We start from the raw sequence: 21,193 nt of genomic DNA, 5'->3' as shown, positions 1-21,193 counted from the left end.
ATATTACTGTATACAGTGCTGGGGGTTATATTACTGTATACAGCGCTGGGGGTTATATTACTGTATACAGCGCTGGGGGTTATATTACTGTATACAGCGCTGGGGGTTATATTACTGTATACAGCGCTGGGGGTTATATTACTGTATACAGTGCGGGGGGGTTATATTACTGTATACAGCGCTGGGGGGGTTATATTACTGTATACAGCGCTGGGGGTTATATTACTGTATACAGCGCTGGGGGTTATATTACTGTATACAGCGCTGGGGGGTTATATTACTGTATACAGCGCTGGGGGGTTATATTACTGTATACAGCGCTGGGGGGTATATTACTGTATACAGCGCTGGGGGTTATATTACTGTATACAGCGCTGGGGGGGTTATATTACTGTATACAGCGCTGGGGGTTATATTACTGTATACAGCGCTGGGGGTTATATTACTGTATACAGCGCTGAGGGGGTTATATTACATTTTATTTATATATAATATGTAGGGAACGGACACGCATCGTGTTTATGCAGTGAATATTGCAGCAGGAGCCCCACATGTTCCGCACAGCTTTGGATCTTATAATAATAATAATAATGTATATATATATATATCTTGTTTTATAACTGGCGCAGGAATCAGAAGGGGCGGGGCTAGAGGAATCATTCTGAGCCGTTTTAAAACCTTTATTCTCTGTCTAAATCTCCTCTCTGCAGGACTCAGAGACCTCCCGGCCAAACTGACCTCGAGAAGCTTGTCCCCCACTCGCACCCCGGCACGCGCGGCCGGGCCCTCCTCTGCCACTCGAGATATGAAGATGCCCTGAAAAGGTGCAAGATAATTATTCAAAATATTATGACAGTATTGCATACCCACCAAATCCACCCTGAAGCCCCCCTCCCGATGCCCCTCTCTCCCCCCCAATGCCCCTCTTTTCTAGGAGGTCAGAATGTTTGCTGGGTATAAGGGGATCGCAGGGTTCTACAGCCCTAAAAGCCCCGTAACGTGTATACAAACAGCAGGGAACGGGTTAATAAATTAAACGGGGTAAATAAACCCCATTATTCTTCTAAATGCCACCCTCAGTTACACAAATACCCCGCTCTGAAAAGCAAAAAATCCCCAAACCCTGGGGTTTCAGTGACCTTTTCAGTATATTGATTTATACACATTACCAGGTCTGCCCCATGATCTCCTTACCTCGTCGTCTCCCTTGTACGGCGTGGACCCTTTTCCCCCCGCGATGCTGATACCCAGACCCCCCGTCTGACGCATGATGGTGAGCGTGAGCTGGAACCAAGAGGAGGAAGGGGTTAAAGGCTGGAGAAGCGGACAGGGAGAACACAGCGGGGCAGAACGCGGTCTGAAAGGTCAGAAACTGCCCCCTGATGGCAGACCGCTGGGGGGGGGGGGCAACACGTAACCCCAGCGTTATAAGTAAGGGCCCCGACCTCGCTTTACGGCACGTTGCAGATCCATGCGCGGATCTACGGGACCCCCGGGGCCAGATACACAGCGAGTGCAAACCGTTCATCCATTAATTATATATCATTAACGCTCGCTGCTGGGTGTTCGGGGGGGGGTATTTTAAAAAGAAAAAACCCCTAACCCTGTCCGTAGGAGAAACTATAATACTGCGCTACGGAATCTGCTGGCGCCATAGAAATAAATGTAATAGAACTCTGATTATAGGAGTTTTTCTTAACTTCACTGGGCATTAGCTGACCGGCCCCTGTATAATGTATAGATAAATCAGTGGCCGGCCCCTGTATAATGTATAGATAAATCAGTGACCGGCCCCCTGTATAATGTATAGATAAATCAGTGACCGGCCCCTGTATAATGTATAGATAAATCAGTGACCGGCCCCCTGTATAATGTATAGATAAATCAGTGGCCGGCCCATGTATAATGTATAGATAAATCAGTGACTGGCCCCTGTATAATGTATAGATAAATCAGTGACCGGCCCCCTGTATAATGTATAGATAAATCAGTGACCGGCCCCCTGTATAATGTATAGATAAATCAGTGACCGGCCCCTGTATAATGTAGAGATCAATCAGTGACCGGCCCCTGTATAATGTAGAGATCAATCAGTGACCGGCCCCTGTATAATGTAGAGATCAATCAGTGACCGGCCCCCTGTATAATGTATAGATAAATCAGTGACTGGCCCCTGTATAATGTATAGATAAATCAGTGACCGGCCCCTGTATAATGTATAGATAAATCAGTGACCGGCCCCTGTATAATGTATAGATAAATCAGCGAGCCGGCCCCCTGTATAATGTATAAAGTTAATAACTGCAGTGAAGGCGCCTTTTTTGTGCGGTCTCTGCGCATGCGCTGCACGCTCTAGGAGGCCGAGAAAGAGAGATGCACAATGAACCATCCACCAAGCTGAGGAGCTGGAAAAGATCTGCAAGGTGATTTTGAGGGGCGGACAAGAGGGGGCAGAGAGCGGGTAAGGGAGAGCGGGGGGCAGTGAACGCGTAGCTAGAGCGGGGGGCAGTGAGCGGGTAGGGAGAGCGGGTAGGGGGAGCGTGTGAGCTGATAGTAGGAGAGAGCGGGGGGAGAGGGGGCAGAGAGCGGGGGGGTGAGGGGGCAGAGAGCGGGGGGGAGAGGGGGCAGAGAGCCGGAGGGAGAGGGGGCAGAGAGCCGGAGGGAGAGGGGGCAGAGAGCGGGGGGGAGAGGGGGCAGAGAGCGGGAGGGGAGAGCGGCAGCAGCGATACACACCTCTTCCTCCTCTATCCGAGCCGGCTCAATCAGAAGATTATTCACTTGATCAAACGACACACCCTGTTAGAATGGAAACCAGCGGAGAGACAGACAGACAGACGGAGGGGGGAGAGAGAGAGACAGACGGAGGGTGGGGGAGAGACAGACAGACAGAGGGGGGAGAGAGAGAGAGGGGGGGAGAGGGACAGACGGGGGGGAGAGAGAGAGAGACAGACGGAAGGGGAGAGAGAGAGACAGACGGAAGGGGGGAGAGAGAGAGACAGACGGAGGGGGGGGGAGAGACAGACGGAGGGGGGGGAGACAGAGACAGACGGAGGGGGGGGAGAGAGAGACAGACGGAGGGGGGGGAGAGAGAGACAGACGGAGGGGGGGGAGAGAGAGACAGACGGAGGGGGGGGAGAGAGAGACAGACGGAGGGGGGGGAGAGAGAGACAGACGGAGGGGGGGGAGAGAGACAGACGGAGGGGGGGGAGAGAGACAGACGGAGGGGGGAGGAGAGAGACAGACGGAGGGGGGGGAAGAGAGACAGACGGAGGGGGGGGAGAGAGACAGACGGAGGGGGGGGAGAGAGAGACAGACGGAGGGGGGGGAGAGAGAGACAGACGGAGGGGGGGGAGAGAGAGACAGACGGAGGGGGGGAGAGAGAGACAGACGGAGGGGGGGGGGGGAGAGAGAGACAGACGGAGGGGGGGGGGGGAGAGAGAGACAGACGGAGGGGGGGAGGAGAGACAGACGGAGGGGGGGAGGAGAGACAGACGGAGGGGGGGAGGAGAGACAGACGGAGGGGGGGAGGAGACAGACGGAGGGGGGGGAGAGACAGAGACAGACGGAGGGGGGGAGAGAGAGAGACAGACGGAGGGGGGGAGAGAGAGAGACAGACGGAGGGGGGGAGAGAGAGAGACAGACGGAGGGGGGGAGAGAGAGACAGACGGAGGGGGGGAGAGAGAGACAGACGGAGGGGGGGAGAGAGAGAGACAGGCGGAGGGGGGGGAGAGAGAGAGACAGGCGGAGGGGGGGGAGAGAGAGAGACAGGCGGAGGGGGGAGAGAGAGAGACAGGCGGAGGGGGGGAGAGAGAGAGACAGGCGGAGGGGGGGAGAGAGAGAGACAGGCGGAGGGGGGGAGAGAGAGAGACAGGCGGAGGGGGGGAGAGAGAGAGACAGACGGAGGGGGGGAGAGAGAGAGACAGACGGAGGGGGGGAGAGAGAGAGACAGACGGAGGGGGGGAGAGAGAGAGAGAGAGACAGACGGAGGGGGGGAGAGAGAGAGACGGAGGGGGGGAGAGAGAGAGAGAGACAGACGGAGGGGGGGAGAGAGAGAGAGACAGACGGAGGGGGGGAGAGAGAGAGAGACAGACGGAGGGGGGGAGAGAGAGAGACAGACGGAGGGGGGAGAGAGACAGACGGAGGCGGGAGAGAGAGACAGACGGAGGCGGGAGAGAGAGACAGACGGAGGCGGGAGAGAGAGACAGACGGAGGCGGGAGAGAGAGACGGAGGGGGGAGAGAGAGACGGAGGGGGGAGAGAGAGACGGAGGGGGGAGAGAGAGACGGAGGGGGGAGAGAGAGACGGAGGGGGGAGAGAGAGACGGAGAGGGGAGAGAGAGACGGAGGGGGGAGAGAGAGACGGAGGGGGGAGAGAGAGGCAGACGGAGGGGGGAGAGAGAGACAGACGGAGGGGGGAGAGAGAGACAGACGGAGGGGGGAGAGAGAGACAGACGGAGGGGGGAGAGAGAGGCAGACGGAGGGGGGAGAGAGAGACAGACGGAGGGGGGAGAGAGAGACAGACGGAGGGGGGGAGAGAGAGACAGACGGAGGGGGGGAGAGAGAGACAGACGGAGGGGGGGAGAGAGAGACAGACGGAGGGGGGGAGAGAGAGACAGACGGAGGGGGGGAGAGAGAGACAGACGGAGGGGGGGAGAGAGAGACAGACGGAGGGGGGGAGAGAGAGACAGACGGAGGGGGGGAGAGAGAGACAGACGGAGGGGGGGGAGAGAGACAGACGGAGGGGGGGGAGAGAGACAGACGGAGGGGGGGGAGAGAGACAGACGGAGGGGGGGAGAGAGAGAGAGAGACGGAGGGGGGGAGGGAGAGAGACAGAAGGAGGGGGAGAGAGACAGGCATGCGGATTAGTGTAGCCAGAGGAAAAATAAACACCCAACACCATCACCTACCTGTGGGGCTCCACGGCCCGGGCCCCGCGTACAGAGGGCCCGGCACAAGCCACGCTTACACAAGCAACCCGGCAGCGCGAAGCTCAGAGCGCCCACAGCAAGAGATTAGAGCGTCCGAGACAAGCGGCACACAGACAGCACTCAGCGATCCAACAGAGACCACAAACCCTCTATACCGCGGGCCTTTCCGGTGCACCACAGGGCTCTCTGGCACTGAAAGGGTTAATGACGCGGGGCACTAGCCACGGGGGGGCACTAGCCACGGGGGGGGGGCACTAGCCAGGTGTGTACCTTGACATTGGGCTGGGAGCCTCTCCTCTCCGCTCTGGGCGTCCCCTCCCATTCCTTCTCAGACACGTCCAATTCATGGTCTTCGAGCGGCGGAGAAGACGCGCCGGCCCCTCGGCCCTCATCCTCGTCTTCCTCGTGGAGTCCGCCGGGGCCGCAGCCCTGCAGTAGGGCCACCACGGCGTCGCTGTTCGGGAGCTTGGTGATCTTTGAATGCTTCTTGTAATGCGGGGTGTCCTTACGGATCAGGCGCTTCTTCTCCAGGGACCTCCGCTCTTCATCCGATTCCTCGTCGTCGTCGCTTCGGTGGACGAGAGTCTCCTCCGCAAAGCGTACGGACGGCTGGAGGGGAATCGGGGCGGAAAAAACAAAGGAAATTCAATTTACATCAAAATAGCGCTGCGTCCGAGCAGGCGAGGGGCCACAGAGAACGACGCGTCATAAAACTACACGACTACGACTCCCATGATCCCCAGCCCGAGTCTGTACGTCCGGTATCACGGCTACCGACCGCTTACAGTGTTAAGTGCCTATAGCCCCCCCAAGTTCCTATTAACCCCGGAATCGCCGACCTCTTCGTATTCGACCTCCATGTCGTCGGCCGCTGCCTCCTCCTCTTCCTCCGGGACTCCGCTCCCCGGCACCTCCAGCTCCGCGCGCCGCTGCTCTTCCTGGTAGCCGGCAGAGACGGTGCTGCCGCTGCGCTGGGAGTCGGCGCTCTGCGTGGACAGTCCGCTGAGCCGCTTGTCCTGCGGAGAGAAGGGTCAGTGTCACAGCCATACGTACCCCTGCTGGGCAGTGGGGGGCGGGGCAGTGGGGGGTGGGGTTCAGTGGGGGGGCAGGGCAGTGGGGGGGGCGGGGCAGTGGGGAGGCGGGGCAGTCGGGGCCCGTGCCGTTAGCACGCCCTGTGAAGGTAACCGACCTCATCGGCGGGCGACGGATCGTCCGGTTTCATGGTGAAGCCCTCGCTCCTGCGCACCTCGATCACTTTCTTCATAACCTTCAGCTCGCTGGGGTGAGGGGTGGCTCTTCTCTGCAGGCCCTGGGGTAATAAGAGATCACAATGACCCACCCCTGACCGGCCGGCACATCCCTTCCCCACCACTCCACGTGTCCAATCGGGCCCTGCGCGACTCGAGGAGCCTCACCCTCCGCTCCGCCGCCGCCTCATCGTCCTCCTCCTCCTCTGGTTTGATTTCCTCCTGGAACTGAATGACGCTGATCCGGTTGAGGTTTCCGTCCGTCCAGCTGTCGTCCAAACCGTCCTGAAGCGAGGTCTCTGCACACAGAGGAGACTGGATTACACTCATGGCCAAGGGGTGCCGGGAGGCTGGCGTGGGGGTGGGGAGTGTAGCCGGGAGGCTGGCGAGGGGGGGGTTGGGAGGCTGGCGTGGGGGTGGGTAGCCGGGAGGCTGGCGAGGGGGTGAGGGGTGCCGAGAAGCTGGCGAGGGGGTGGGGAGGGGTGCCGGCGAGGGGGTGGGGAGGGTCGTCGGGAGGCTGGCGAGGGGGGGGGTGCGTTACCGGGGTTCGGGGACGGCTGCTGGGGCAGGAGGTAGCAGGTCAGGACTTTGCTGCCGGTTTCCTCGTCGTCCTCGGTCTGGAATTTGAGCATCGGCTGCGACTGATTCTCCGCCAGCCACAGAGCCTTCAGGTTGAGGTTCGTCAGAGCGAACGGGAGGTTCACGAGCCTGGGGGGCGGAACAGAGGCCGTCAAACCTCCTCGTTTATTTATTATTAGATACAATAATGGAATTTATGCCCATGCCCGGGTGCCGCCATCTTGGGATTTTTAACTCCGCCCCCATCAGGACAGCACAGCGTCTCCACCTCGCTTTATGTCTCCGAGTCTGAGTAATGGAGCCCTTTAGGTTTTCAGACCCCCGTAGCTCCCTGTGTGAGTCAGGGGCCGGGTACCTAGTGGAAGGTGATGCTAGGGCACAGCTGGCCCTTACACAGGACCCTGGCAGCACTGACAGGGGGGGGCAACAGGGCAAGCGGACCTAACCGTGCTGCTAATTATCCATAACGATGCATATTACACGGACGCCGCAGGGCGAGGGTACCTGTTACCGGCCACGTCCAGCACGTGAAGCTCCGTGGCGTTGGCCAGCTCTGCCGGGAGGAGGCTCAGCTGGTTGTCGCGGAGGCCAAGCATGTTGAGGCCGGTGCAGCCCCCGATCTCGCTGGGCAGAGACAGCAGCCGGTTCCGATCCACGTTCAGGTTCGTCAGTTTACTGAGCTGCCCGATAGACTTCGGCAAACTCTGCCAGTGAAGGAACGAGACGCGCATGGTTAGCATCTGATGTGTTCCACGTTACTAATACTGATAACATGTCACATACCTGGAGGATGCCTGGAGACAGACGGACAGACAGGGCCCTCTCACACACACGGACAGACAGACAGACAGGGCCCGCACACACACGGACAGATGGACAGGGCCCGCACACAGACACACAGACGGACGGACGGACGGGGCCCGCACACACATGGACGGACGGACGGACGGACAGGGCCCGCACACACACGGACAGATAGACAGGACCCGCACACAGACACAGACGGACGGACGGACGGACAGGGCCCGCACACAGACAGACGGACGGACAGATGGACAGGACCCGCACACAGATAGACAGACGGATGGACGGACGGACAGGACCCGCACACAGATGGACGGACAGGGCCCGCACACAGACGGACGGACGGACAGGGCCCGCACACGGATGGACGGACGGATGGACGGACGGATGGACGGACAGGGCCCGCGGGCGGAGGGACGGACAGACGGACAGGACCCGCACACGGATGGACGGACGGACGGACGGACAGGGCCCGCACACAGACGGACGGACGGACGGAGGGAGGGGGCGCAGCTCACCGTCAGCAGGTTCTCGGTGAGGATGATCTCGCTCAGGTTCTCGCAGTCTCCGATGGATTCTGTCAGCTGCAGCAGACGGTTCTGATCCACTTTCAAGATGGACAACTGCTTCAGCTGACCTGCGGGGGACGGAAGGAGGTGAATCACCGAGCGGAGAGTACAGAGACCCCGGCACTCGCGGTGCGAGACTGGCCCCGGGGGCCGGAGTGAGGACTTCATCCCAAAAGAGGATCTCCACCCGTCCGGGGCAGCAGGGCGCCGAGATACTCTTTACGGCCACAGGAGCGGGGCTAATCATTGCTAGAGGTGCGAAGAGCTGGCGCTCTCTACACACGGGGGGCCGCGGGGGCCGCACACTCACCGATGCCCGACGGGATGGAGCTCAGCAGGTTCTGGGAAAGGAGCAGGTCGGTGAGGGACGCCAGGCCGCTGATCTCCGCAGGAAGATTCTCCAGTTTATTCTCAGACACGTCCAGACAGACCAAGCGGCGGAGATTCCCCAACTCCTGCGCAGACAAGACGCGGTTAAAAATACCCCACCGGGGGGCAGCAGCACTAAACCCCCCCCCCCGAGCCAGGGAGCCCACAGGGGTAACACAGAATCTTCAATCATTTTAAACTGGAGGGCCTGCGGGGCCACTTCCTCCCCCTCCGTGCCAAAGCTTCATCCAAAGAGCCCAATTACCCCCCGGGGCAGTTTCCAGACTTACCGGCGGCAGAGCAGAGAGCTGATTCCGGTCCAGCCACAACTCGCGCAGGTTGGGTAAAGCCCCGAGCGTGTCCGGCTGCAGAGACACGGAACGGAGAACCGTGAGCAAAAAGGAAGAGAGGGGGGCCGCGTCCGACAGCACGGGGAGGGCAAACGGCGAGTAAACGGGCGACACTACAGAAAACGCCCCTTACCAGAACCTGGAGGTCGTTGCTGCCGAGGTCCAGATGCTCCAACTTCACCAGGAAAGAGAGAGAGCTGCGGAGAGAGGAGCGGACACGTTACCTTCACGCGTATGGCACCGACGGATTCCGCAGCGCCGTACAACGGGTTACACCGGCTAATAAGGTCACGGGGACCCCGGGGAACGACACTCACATGGGAACCGACTTCAGGAGGTTTTCCCGTAATTCCAAAGTCACCAAATTAGCCAAACTGCAATAAAAAGAATAAAAATACATAAAGGGACTGGTTTATAAAGCACAGGCAAGCGCTCAGCGTCTCCGCTGGGGGGGGGGCAGCGGGTGTCCGGTGGTTGTCCGGTGGGGGGGGCGGGTGTCCGGTGTAGGGGGCAGCGGGTGTCCGGTGGGGGGGGGAGCGGGTGTCCGGTGGGGGGGGGGAGCAGCGGGTGTCTTGTCCGGTGGGGGGGGCAGCGGGTGTCCGGTGGGGGGGGAGCAGCGGGTGTCTTGTCCGGTGGGGGGGGGCGGGTGTACGGTGGGTGGGGGGGAGCGGGTGTCCGGTGTGGGGGGGGGGGAGCGGGTGTCTGGGGGGGGGAAGCGGGTGTCTGGGGGGGGGGGCGGGTGTCCGGTGTAGGGGGCAGCGGGTGTCCGGTGGGGGGGGGGAGCGGGTGTCCGGTGGGGGGTGGGGATGCGGGTGTCCGGTGGGGGGTGGGGATGCGGGTGTCCGGTGGGGGGGGGAGCGGGTGTCCGGTGGGGGGGTGGGCGTCCGATACTCACTTCCCGATATCGCTGGGCAAGGTCTGCAGGGAGACGTCGTTGAGGGCCAGGTGAGCCAAACTCCGCAGCTGGGTGAAGCCATCAGGCAGCCTGCCGGAAAAGCACACGGTAACTGCCACGCTGTCAGGGGCCACAGCCTGCAACCCCCCCGGAGCCCCTGCATTACCCCTAGGACCGTATCGTCTGTGTCATGTGATCAGGGGATGGGGGGGCAGCAGCTTTCAAGTTATGACGGGAATGCCGACACTGACCACCAGGGGGTGACATCTCCTCCCATCCCAGCCAGGGAGGAGTAGTGCGGCTAACTCAATGGAGGGGGTGCCCAGGGGTGCGACTGCCAGGGGGACCTCGGGAACTCCAGGGCAACGAGCAAAGAGACCGCCGGGATCAAACCCAAAACACGAGAAAAGATGGCGACCGGGAGAACGGTGGAGAGGCGGGGCCACACCAGGCGGAGAGGCGGGGCCACACCAGGCGGAGAGGCGGGGCCACACCAGGCGGAGAGGCGGGGCCACACCAGGCGGAGAGGCGGGGCCACACCAGGCGGAGAGGCGGGGCCACACCAGGCGGAGAGGCGGGGCCACACCAGGCGGAGGGCCGGGGCCACACCAGGCGGAGGGCCGGGGTCCGAGTATCCGCGGGACGCGTTACCTGGACAGGGGGTTCCCGCTGAAATCGGCGATCTCTAGGGATTTGCAGAATTTGATGCTTTCGGGGATTTCAGGGATGTCTGTAATAAAGAAACGGGGAGTGAGGAGCGGGGACTGGAAGATGGAACTCGGGGAGGACCAGGGAAGGGAAAGCTACAGAGAGAGAGAGAGGAACGTCGGGGAAGCGAGGGAGGACAAGATAGAGAAAAGCTGGAACGGTGAGAGAGAGAGGGGAAAAGCGGAGGGAGAGAGAGAGGGGAAAAAGCGGAGGGAGAGAGAGGGGAAAAAGCGGAGGGAGAGAGAGGGGAAAAAGCGGAGGGAGAGAGGGGAAAAAGCGGAGAGAGAAGAGAAGGAAGCGGGGTGAGGAGGATGAGAGGAGCGACGAGCCGGGGGAGGGGAGGGTAGAAAAGTGAGGGATAAAGAGATATAAAAACGTAAGGAGCTGAGCGAGAGGGCAGAGAAACACTAGGGATGGAGAGGGGATGGAGAGGGGATGGAGAGGGGATGGAGAGGGGATGGAGAGGGGATGGAGAGGGGATGGAGAGGGGATGGAGAGGGGATGGAGAGGGGATGGAGAGGGGATGGAGAGGGGATGGAGAGGGGATGGAGAGGGGATGGAGAGGGGATGGAGAGGGGATGGAGAGGGGATGAGCCCCCCCCCCCGCTTATCCAGTCCTCCCCGTCTATATCTTATTTTATAGACGAGGCGGCCCTCCCTCCTCTTTCGCCCGATTCTCATGACGTCGTTTAGCGATCCCGTCGCTCCCGAGCCCCCCCCGGCCCTCCGAGCCCCCCCCCGGCCCTCCGAGCCCCCCTCACCGTTTCGGGAGATGTCCAGCTCCACCAGCTGCATGAAGTTCGCCACCTCGGGGGGAAGCCTCTGGATCTCGTTGTCGCTCAAACCCAACTTCCTCAGATTCAGGAGCCGGAAGAACGGCTGGAATAAAACGGCAGAGACGGGGTCAGCGGGGGGGACACGGGGGTCAGCGGGGGGGGACACGGGGGTCAGCGGGGAACAACGGGGTCAGCGGGGGGGGGACACGGGGGTCAGCGGGGAACAACGGGGGTCAGCGGGGGGGACACGGGTCAGCGGGGAACGACGGGGGACAGCGGGGGACAGCGGGGGACAGCGGGGAATGACGGGGGTCAGCGGGGGGGGGACACGGGGGTCAGCGGGGAACAACGGGGTCAGCGGGGGGGACACAGGGGTCAGCGGGGAACGACGGGGGTCAGCGGGGAACGACGGGGGTCAGCGGGGAACGACGGGGGTCGGCGGGGAGCAACGGGGGACGGCGGGAAGCGACGGGGGACGGCAGGGTCAGCGACCAGTTACCCCCCGACTCCACGCGCCTCCCAATGAACGGACACGCTGCACATTCCGCACATTGCTTTGAAGCCAGGAACAGGTGGCACGGCGCCCGCACTAATCCGGCTATAATTGTATTAAGGCGCCGTTTATCGCAGAGTCTCGCTGTTTAATGATCACCCTCATACGCACAGGACACAGAGGTCTCCCCTTCACTGTGCAACCTGCTGGAGGTGAGGAAAGCGGCAGCGGTGGCCATCCAACTACCTCTTACGGGAGATATTTATAATAAATACAATAAAATGCCGTCACTCGTGTCAGTTAACCCCTTTCCGCCCGCACTCCCTCCAACTGCCAGTCAGTGAGGCTGTGGCCCCTTACTCTGACCCCTGGCCCCCGGGGCAGCACTATTGTTCCCTAATGTATTGAGAATCAAATTCTTTTTTTTCCTCCCCCTCAGAATGGGATGAATTAACCCATTCACAATCAGATCAAACGTGATGCCCGAACAAAAGGGTTAATCCTCCATGCGCAGCCCCCCCCCCCGATCAGGACCAGCGGTCAGCAACAAAGGGGGCAGCAGAGCCGATATTCAAAGCTTTGTTACCAGCGCAAGGGGCCGGCGGGGGACAGCAGGTATTAAAACAGAGCGTAGAGGGGTCTTTAGATACCCCTGTGCAGATTTACCCCCCCCAGCAGAATGAAAATGAAAAGAGACGGGGGGGGGGCTGCGCAGGGTGACTCCCACACCAAAAGCCATAGAAAGAGGGGTCAGGGCACCCTAAGCAAGAGAGCTAGATATGTGGAACAGCCTCCCAGCAGAAGCGGTAGAGGCTAATCCAGTGAACTAGAATGACATTTTTACACAAAACCCGCAATGTAAAGAAGTTCTAGCTTTTCGAAGGAGTAGTGGATGCGTGAAGGAGACTCTCAGCCGCCTAGACTCCACATACAATAGCCTCAGTGGCCTCAGCGCTGGCCTTCGGCTGCAAACAATGATAAAGGACACGGCCCCTCCGGCCCCTCCGAAGCATTGGGTTCCAATACTGATAACACTGGCGGGGCCGGCAAGTCTGCCCTCCCGGGCTCATAAATCACCCAGGTGAGAGGCGACTTCCCAGCGGTGCGCGCGGCTAATAAAGTTATTTAAAAAAAAAAAAAAAAGAAGAGATCAAACAGCTGTTATTGTGGCTACAAACCCCACAGAAGACCCGGAGGGGAGGGAGGGACTGGAACCGGTTTCTCGGGATTTACTGGGATTAGGGAAGTATAGAATGGGAATCGGAGAGGACGGGGGCCGCGGCAAACAGGGCGCCCCGGACACAGATCGGCCCGTTACATAACCCTCAGCAGATCTGCCACAGGCAACAACCTACCAGCGCCTGCTCCTGCGTCACATGATAAATAAGTGTTCCCGGAAAAAAGTGCAAATGCGGCTGGGAGGCAGATGCATCAAATATTTGCTGCCGCCGGTAATGAGGCTGCGCAGGAACCCGCTCTTACGCCCCGGGCCTGGAAGCGCCCCCCCGGGCGGCTGCGCCGGTCTTTACAGGGATCTGCTCCCAGATCAGGTAGTAAATGGCTCGGCCAATCAGGAGGCTGGGGTAACGGCCCTTTAATTTATATTTTATCAGTCCGCGTTTCCTGAAGATGAAGAGCGTTTATTCCACTGGAATGGAGAGGGGGGAGAGACATATGAGCAACGATGAAAGGAGCAGAGAGAGGAGAGAGGCGATTCCCCTCCCAACCCCCAGAGCCGGACAATAGGGGGATCAGCAAACATCGGGGGGGCCGCAGATTAGCCAGACTGGGACAATAACCAGCGAAGGGCAGCGGGGGGCCGGGGCTCCTGGAAACATCCCGTGGGGCCCTAGCCAGGATAAACGGGGGGGGCTGGGAGGAGCCCCCGGGCCCGAACGCGCCATCACTATTTGTCGAGTGCATTCCTCCGGCCAAGGAATGTCTCCGCATCCTCCGAAGGGGCTTCCTGTCCCCACGCTTCCTGTTTGTCTGCCGTCGGGGGACAGATCAGAACCTGCGCGGCGCGTCACGGATACGCCGGCGGAATGCTTCTCGCGGCCGGCCGGGTAACCAGCCCGAGACACACTGTTATTAAAACAGGAAACACTGGGGAGGAAACAGGACGGAATCACTAATGAGCAAGTTTATACACGGAGCCCGCGCTCGCTGGGTCACGCGTGTGCTAAGCCAGAGACTTGTATGAATCTGGGAATCAGTCCTCGTCTTAGATTCAGGAGCCGTATGTCTATCCCATGCGTCACCGTATTACCCTCTACCACTTCTGCCGGGAGGCTGTTCCCCTTATCTACCACCCTCCCAGTAAAGTAAACCTCCCTTCCATCCCATCCCAGTCTCTGACTCCCTAGTGTTAGATTCCGGTCTCTTGTTGTAACTTTTCTCCTCTTTTGAAATAAATTCCCTCCTGTACTTTAAGGTCGGACAGGAAGTGGAGCGCGTGGGCAGCCATTATGTCTCTTTAAGCCCCGCCCACTCTGATCCCTCTCCGAGTTACCGCACGGCGGCAGCGCTTTATTTCTCTTCCAGGCTCAGATGCGCCTCTCGGTGAGCTGCAGACGGCGGATGTTAAAGTATGTGATCCGTCAGCGGATTGAGTCCTGCCGGCGGGCCGCACGCTAATCAGACCCGCGGGGGGGTTAAGTGGCGGCGGCGGCGCGGGGGGATTTATCCGTCCGGATCCAGAGGATTCAGAGCCTCGGGCGGCAGGTGTTGAAATGAGCCGGGATAAAGCTTAGAATAATGGGATTTGGGCTGCCGTCCGACGATGCTTTCACAGGGGGCATCGGTGCGGAAACTCTTTGTGTCAGTCCGGCCCCTCCGTGCGCGGATCAGCCAAACATTGGGGGGCTTCGGTTACCTACCCCTCCCCCCCGGGAACCCTCCTTCCAACTACCCGGGGCAACACAATCCCCCAGAGGGGGCAGGCGTCACCCGGTGCGCGCTGTGATGTCACATGCCTGTTTACAGGTCCCAATCTGCCCCGACCGTTGGCGGCCCCCGGGGTATTATTCACGTTCGCGCTGAGAGGAAAATACAGCGCAGAGACTTCGCTTAATAATTCATGGCGAGTCTAGCAGGCGACTCCTGAGACGTGTACATTCCACACGCGTGTTACAGACAACACGCGGCAACACGGGGTGTAAATACCCCAATAAGCAGCGGGAATTAACCGTATTAACCGTTTATGGGCAGGACCGTGGAAGGCCCCCAAAGCGCCCGTGAAACCAGACGCATCGAGGTCCTGCTCTGCGGGGGCGAACGGAATCAGCTTCTACGGCCGCTGAGAGTCTGCGCTGGGGAGGAAAAATATCCCCTCCTTTTACGGGGAGAGCCCACTGTGGATACAAACGGTATGGGGGGGCATTTCAGTTACTCATTGACGTGAACTCAAACATACCGGCTACTCTCAGCCAAAGTGATGAAGACTCAGTGAGATGCTGCCCCGGTAAAAGCCCCCGTACGGGGCAGTATTAGCATTAGGGGGTTAATGCTGGAGGCTTCCTTTTGCTCCCAAGGCTGCCGGACTGGTTCTGTGGCAGTCATTACGCCGGATGCCCCATTAAACACACCGAGCCGGCAGCCAGCGCAGCCACACCACAATAAACCACACACCAAAGGGGTTAATAACCATTAAACTATACTGGGAGGCACCCTATATCCTCCCATACAGCGAGCTTAACCCCTTCCGCGTCTTTAACATCCACGTGGAACATCTCACGGACATGAAGTAAAAGGCGTGTCTCTGCGTCCCAGCCATAAAACACGAGCCAAGGAGAGCCCCCCGAGGCTTCAATAATAGGAGCCGGGGTCAGAGAATAGGCAGGGGGCACGCTATAGTCACCGGCATGACAAAACCCACCGCCAGTATACACCCGCCACGCGTTTCACATTTACATAAGGAGCGGTGTTCAGCTTCAGGCTGACATCTCAGAGAGGCTTCTCCCGCGGCGATGATCGGCCTCCCCAGTATGGGAAAAAGCCTCCAACGGGCTGCTGTACACCATGTAAATGGTATGGTCCACGTAAATCCCAGCATGTAGATGGTACGGTCAGGGCCGGCCTTAGGGGTGTGCGACCTGTGCGACCGCACAGGGCGCCATGGTTGCAGGGGCGCCTGACCGGGACTTAGATTAAAGCATCGTTTTTTTTTTTTTGTTTTTTTTTTTAAACTTTATTCAACATCATTGATGTTAAATAAAGTTTCAAAAAAAAAACCGATGCTTTAATCTAAGTCCCGGTCAGGGGCGCCGAGCGGTTGCTCGTGAAGTTCTCGGCAACCGCTCGGCGCCCCTTACTCTCCGTGACTCCGTCGCGGTGCCAGCATCTCATGTTGAGCGCCGGACTATACCTGCGCTCAACATGAAATGCCGGCAGAGCGAGAAGACGGATGCCTCCCGCTCTTACCGCAGGACTCCGGCAACAAGGTAAGTGGGGGGGGGGTAGTTTGAAGGGGCAGAGGGGGGGGGGTAGTTTGAAGGGGCAGAGGGGGGGGTAGTTTGAAGGGGCAGAGGGGGGGGTAGTTTGAAGGGGCAGAGGGGGGGGTAGTTTGAAGGGGCAGAGGGGGGGGTAGTTTGAAGGGGCAGAGGGGGGGGTAGTTTGAAGGGGCAGAGGGGGGGGTAGTTTGAAGGGGCAGAGGGGGGGGTAGTTTGAAGGGGCAGAGGGGGGGGTAGTTTGAAGGGGCAGAGGGGGGGGTAGTTTGAAGGGGCAGAGGGGGGGTAGTTTGAAGGGGCAGAGGGGAGGGGTAGTTTGAAGGGGCAGAGGGGAGGGGTAGTTTGAAGGGGTAGAGGGGAGGGGTAGTTTGAGGGGGGGTAGTTTAAAGGGGCAGAGAGGGCGGGTGGTTTGAAGGGGCAGAGAGGGGGGGCAGAGAGGGGGGTAGTGAGGGGGGGCGCCAGAGGAGTAGTCCGCACAGGGCGCCGCAACGCCTAAGGCCGGCTCTGGGTACGGTCCACGTAAATCCCAGCAGGTAGATGGTACGGTCCACATAAATCCCAGCATGTAAATGGTATGGTCCACATAAATCCCAGCAGGTAAATGGTACGGGTCCACATAAATCCCAGCATGTAAATGGTATGGTCCACGTAAATCCCAGCAGGTAGATGGTATGGTCCACGTAAATCCCATCAGGTAAATGGTATGGTCCACGTAAATCCCAGAAGATAGATGGTATGGTCCACACAAATCCCAGCAGGTAGATGGTACGGTCCACGTAAATCCCAGCAGGTAGATGGTACGGTCCACGTAAATTCCAGCAGGTAGATGGTACGGTCCACGTAAATCCCATCAGGTAAATGGTATGACCAACGTAAATCCCAGCAGATAGATGGTATGGTCCACGTAAATCCCAGCAGGTAGATGGTACGGTCCACGTAAATCCCAGCAGGTAGATGGTACGGTCCACGTAAATCCCAGCAGGTAGATGGTACGGTCCACGTAAATCCCAGCAGGTAGATGGTACGGTCCACGTAAATCCCAGCAGGTAGATGGTACGGTCCACGTAATTCCCAGCATGTAAATGGTATGGTCCACGAGGATGATGTCTGCACCCAATCAGCCGTCAGTCTGACAGCTACAGAAAATAAAGTGTATCTCGGCACACAGAGGCGGGAAACGTCACACGCAGTCACCCAGGGGCCACGCCGGACACGGCCAAGGACCCCAATCCTAAAGGCAGGGCCACAGCTGGTGAGGCAGACAAGGCCCGAGTGACCCCTCCGCCTGAACCTGCGCGGCTGCTGCCAGAGCTCTCCCCCGACCCGCTGCAAGCTCCCATCCGCCTCCGCTGGGCATCAATTAATCTCCCAGACCAATCAGAATCATCAGCCGCTGCACCCACCGCGCCGGCACCCGCATCACAAGCCAACCCCCGGGAACCCTCTGACATCACCCGTTACCAGCGCCTGGCAAAGCGCACACCGTGAAGCCGAGCGCAGCAAGCGGCCCTCCTACAGACACCACAGATGTATTATACTACACTACAGATGATATAATATCAGTTACATATACAGGTATATAATAATATACATATTACGGGGCGGCCTCTCCCTGTAATCGGCGTGCGGAGCCAGACATGCACCCGGCGCGTAACTCCTAAACGGCGAGTCCTGCCCATTAACCAAGAGGCGCATTTACTGCATTAACAGAGCGTCGCCGGCAACCCCGGACTCTCCCCCGCACGGGCTTTAACCGCTAAACGCAGCGCTTCACATAATTCTCCCATTAACCCATTCAACGCGTCACTGCCATTGGGTCCAGTCACCCCATTAAAGTGACACTCTTGCCCCCCTAAGCTGTTTGATGCGTGTCACGGCTGGGAGTCACATACTCAGCGCTCACGCACGGGGCACTGCGCGGTCTCGCACAAGATTACAGGGGGGGTCTCACGGTGTCACCCCCCCCCCACGGTGCGGCTGCTCATTTCAATAACGCCTATTAAAGCCCTTTCTACGCAGGTGGAGCGAGGAGCGAGAGCACTCCATGTATCAGGACCGCGCCGTTAACCCTTTAAACACATCGCTGTCATTAGATCACTTAGCGCCTTTCGATCTGTTACAATGTATGGTAAGGGGCCACGGGCCGGCCCGCTGGGAAAGTACCATCTGCTTCAGACACCTGCACCGTTCCCAGGCAGGAGTCAACAGCGGCGGGCAGCCCCCCCCACTGGCAGGAGTCACCAGCGGCGGGCAGCCCCCCCAGCAGGAGTCACCAGCGGCGGGCAGCCCCCCCCACCAGCAGGAGTCACCAGCGGCGGGCAGCCCCCCCCACCGGCAGGAGTCACCTCTCATTATTATTTTACAGGGCGGAATGCACTCCTCCCCACCGCGCCACAAAAGGGAGGCCACGGACATGCCCCACGTGGGCAGCAAAGCTTACAAAGTTACAAACTGGGGGGGGGGTCGAACCTCCTGCAACCCTAGGGAGCAGCTGCTGTGATGTAACCCAGGGGATTACACCCATCTAACCGGCAGCCCCCGCCAGTATTACACCCATCTAACCGGCAGCCCCCACCAGTATTACACCCATCTAACCGGCAGCCCCCGCCAGTATTACACCCATCTAACCGGCAGCCCCCACCAGTATTACACCCATCTAACCTGTAGCCCCCGCCAGTATTACACCCATCTAACCGGCAGCCCCCACCAGTATTACACCCATCTAACCGGCAGCCCCCGCCAGTATTACACCCATCTAACCGGCAGCCCCCGCCAGTATTACACCCATCTAACCGGCAGCCCCCGCCAGTATTACACCCATCTAACCGGCAGCCCCCGCCAGTATTACACCCATCTAACCGGCAGCGAGATGCCAGACGGCCCCCCCAGTATTACACCCATCTAACCGGCAGCCCCCGCCAGTATTACACCCATCTAACCGGCAGCCCCCGCCAGTATTACACCCATCTAACCGGCAGCGAGATGCCAGACGCCCCCCCCAGTATTACACCCATCTAACCGGCAGCGAGATGCCCGGCCGCCCCCGTATTACCCCAGCCTCACCTTGGGCAGTTCCCGGAGCTGGTTGGCGTCCAGCAGCAGCTCCTCCAGGCTCCGGCTGTACCGATACACCTCCTCGGGCACCGTCTGCAGGGAGCAGTGCCGCTTATCCACAGACTCCACATGGCGGTTGCAGCGCCACAAGGGGATGCACTTTAGCATGGCGGCGTGCCAGCTGGGCAATGGGCGAGTGAAGGGGCAGCTCACACTGCGGGGTGGGGGTGACTGGGGGGCATTAGGGGAACTAAGTAAGTGGGGCACAGAGCTGCGTATTCAAGGAAAGTACAAGAATGGTGAGGCGAGGGGTACCACAGGGGGCATACAGGAGGGGTAACAGGGGCAGACGGGTGACTTAGGGGCAGAGGGGTGTCTGGGTGGGGGTAACAGAGGCAGAGAGGTAGCTGAAGTTGTTGAAGTAGTTTGGTCAGGTCCTTGGGCCAGCTTCCTGCCGGTCTCCTGTGTCCGGGCCCTCGGCCCTCTCTCGGTTCTCTCGGTTCTCCCGCTCTCGCTCTCCGCCTCACAGACTCCGAAGCTCCCAGCCCGCGGGACGCGAGAATCGCAGACACTGGGCAGGGGCACAGCGGCGCAGGGCATGCTGGGAGGGGAAGTGCACCAATCAAAGCCCTCGTTAGCGTCCAGCCAGTGAATGAACTACACCTCCCACAATCCCTCAGTGTATGGCAAGGCATACTGGGAAAGCGAGTCCGGCAATCAGGTTGTTCTGAAGCCCATCGCAAACAAACAGACTACACCTCCCAGAACACATCACTGCACACAAGGCAGAGCATCTTCGCCAATCAGAACACTCGCCAGCACAGAGCAGTCCAATAGACTACACCTCCCATATATCCTTGGTACACGAAGGGCATGCTGGGAAAACATCCCCACCAATCAGAGAGCTCTCCAGCAGCCAGACAGAATATCGACTACACCTCCCAAAATTCCTTGGCGTAAACCAAAGCCTACAGGGAGAGCATCTCGGCCAATCAGGAAACTCCCCCAAGATAAACCAAAAGGACTACACATCCCAGAATCCATCAATGTGTAGCAGGAGAGATCGAGTCCGCCAATCAGATCTTTCAACACAATCAGAGCGCACACAGACTACACCCCCCAGAATCCCTCAGTGAGAACAAGGCATGCTGGGACAATGAGTCCACCAATCAGAGGTCTCGTCATCATACAGCAAGCAAATGGACTACACCTCAGAGAAAACCTGAGTTTATAGTGATGCATGCTGGGAGAACGCGTCAGCCAATCAGAGCTCCCCTCAAAGTACACCGCCATATACGGACTACACCACCCAGAATCCTTCACTGCATCACCAAGACATGCCGGGAGGGAATGTTTTTCAGGCTGGGGATTCTCAGGAAATACTGTAGCGACACAAGGCCGTGTCTGAAAGCCACGCCAAACAGCAAAGTTCTGGGCGGAGACATGCAGATAAGGACACAAGGTCCCGCCTCCACTTCCACATGGGAAATATAGCTCTGGACTGTAACTCCCACAATCAGTTCTTCGACAAGGTATGCTGGGAGAGTGAGTTTATTCGACTCAGGACGCCCACCAGAGCCAAAAGAGCCTGGACTACAGCTCCCAGCATCCCCTTTGGAGCTAGCAAAGCATTATGGGAACGTGAGCTGTGAAGGCAAAGCGATGCACAGACTACACCTCCCAGCATTCTTTCCTGCAATGGTTGTGAGAAGCCTTTGAGTTTTGATTGCAGCTCCCAGCATCCCTTCCAGAAGAGAGCATGCTGGGGCATAAGGTTCTATAAGCGTTTAGACTCCAACTCCCAGTACCCTGAGGCCCCAAAAACCGGCGGCCGTCGCTTTCTACCTGATGTAACATAGTGATTTATGTATATAGCGCAGTATATATATGTATATATATATGTATATGTATGTATATAGCGCAGTATATATATATATATATATATATATATATATATATATGTGTATGTATGTAT

At 58.8% G+C, this 21,193-nt stretch overlaps 1 protein-coding gene across 1 annotated transcript; it reads right to left on the bottom strand.

Annotated features, from left to right (window-relative positions):
* Window positions 1-614: 614 nt before the first annotated feature.
* Window positions 615-19,577, bottom strand: SCRIB (scribble planar cell polarity protein). The gene is made up of 19 exons (XM_053467937.1): window positions 19,228-19,577; window positions 11,209-11,326; window positions 10,391-10,469; window positions 9,740-9,829; window positions 9,162-9,218; window positions 8,978-9,041; window positions 8,785-8,859; window positions 8,436-8,580; window positions 8,075-8,193; window positions 7,257-7,456; window positions 6,715-6,881; window positions 6,342-6,472; window positions 6,116-6,235; window positions 5,766-5,942; window positions 5,197-5,535; window positions 2,734-2,796; window positions 1,195-1,284; window positions 679-816; window positions 615-620 (listed from the first exon to the last, which is right to left on the bottom strand). Exons 1-19 carry the CDS (start codon window positions 19,384-19,386, stop codon window positions 615-617), a joined length of 2,337 nt encoding a protein of 778 aa, XP_053323912.1. The 5' UTR covers window positions 19,387-19,577.
* Between the last annotated feature and the right edge of the window lie 1,616 nt (window positions 19,578-21,193).

This window comes from Spea bombifrons, chromosome 5 (assembly GCF_027358695.1).
Source record: "Spea bombifrons isolate aSpeBom1 chromosome 5, aSpeBom1.2.pri, whole genome shotgun sequence".
Lineage (NCBI taxonomy): Eukaryota > Metazoa > Chordata > Amphibia > Anura > Pelobatidae > Spea > Spea bombifrons.
The sequence above is the reverse complement of the archived record's forward strand: the minus strand, read 5'-3'. Positions and strand labels throughout refer to the sequence as shown.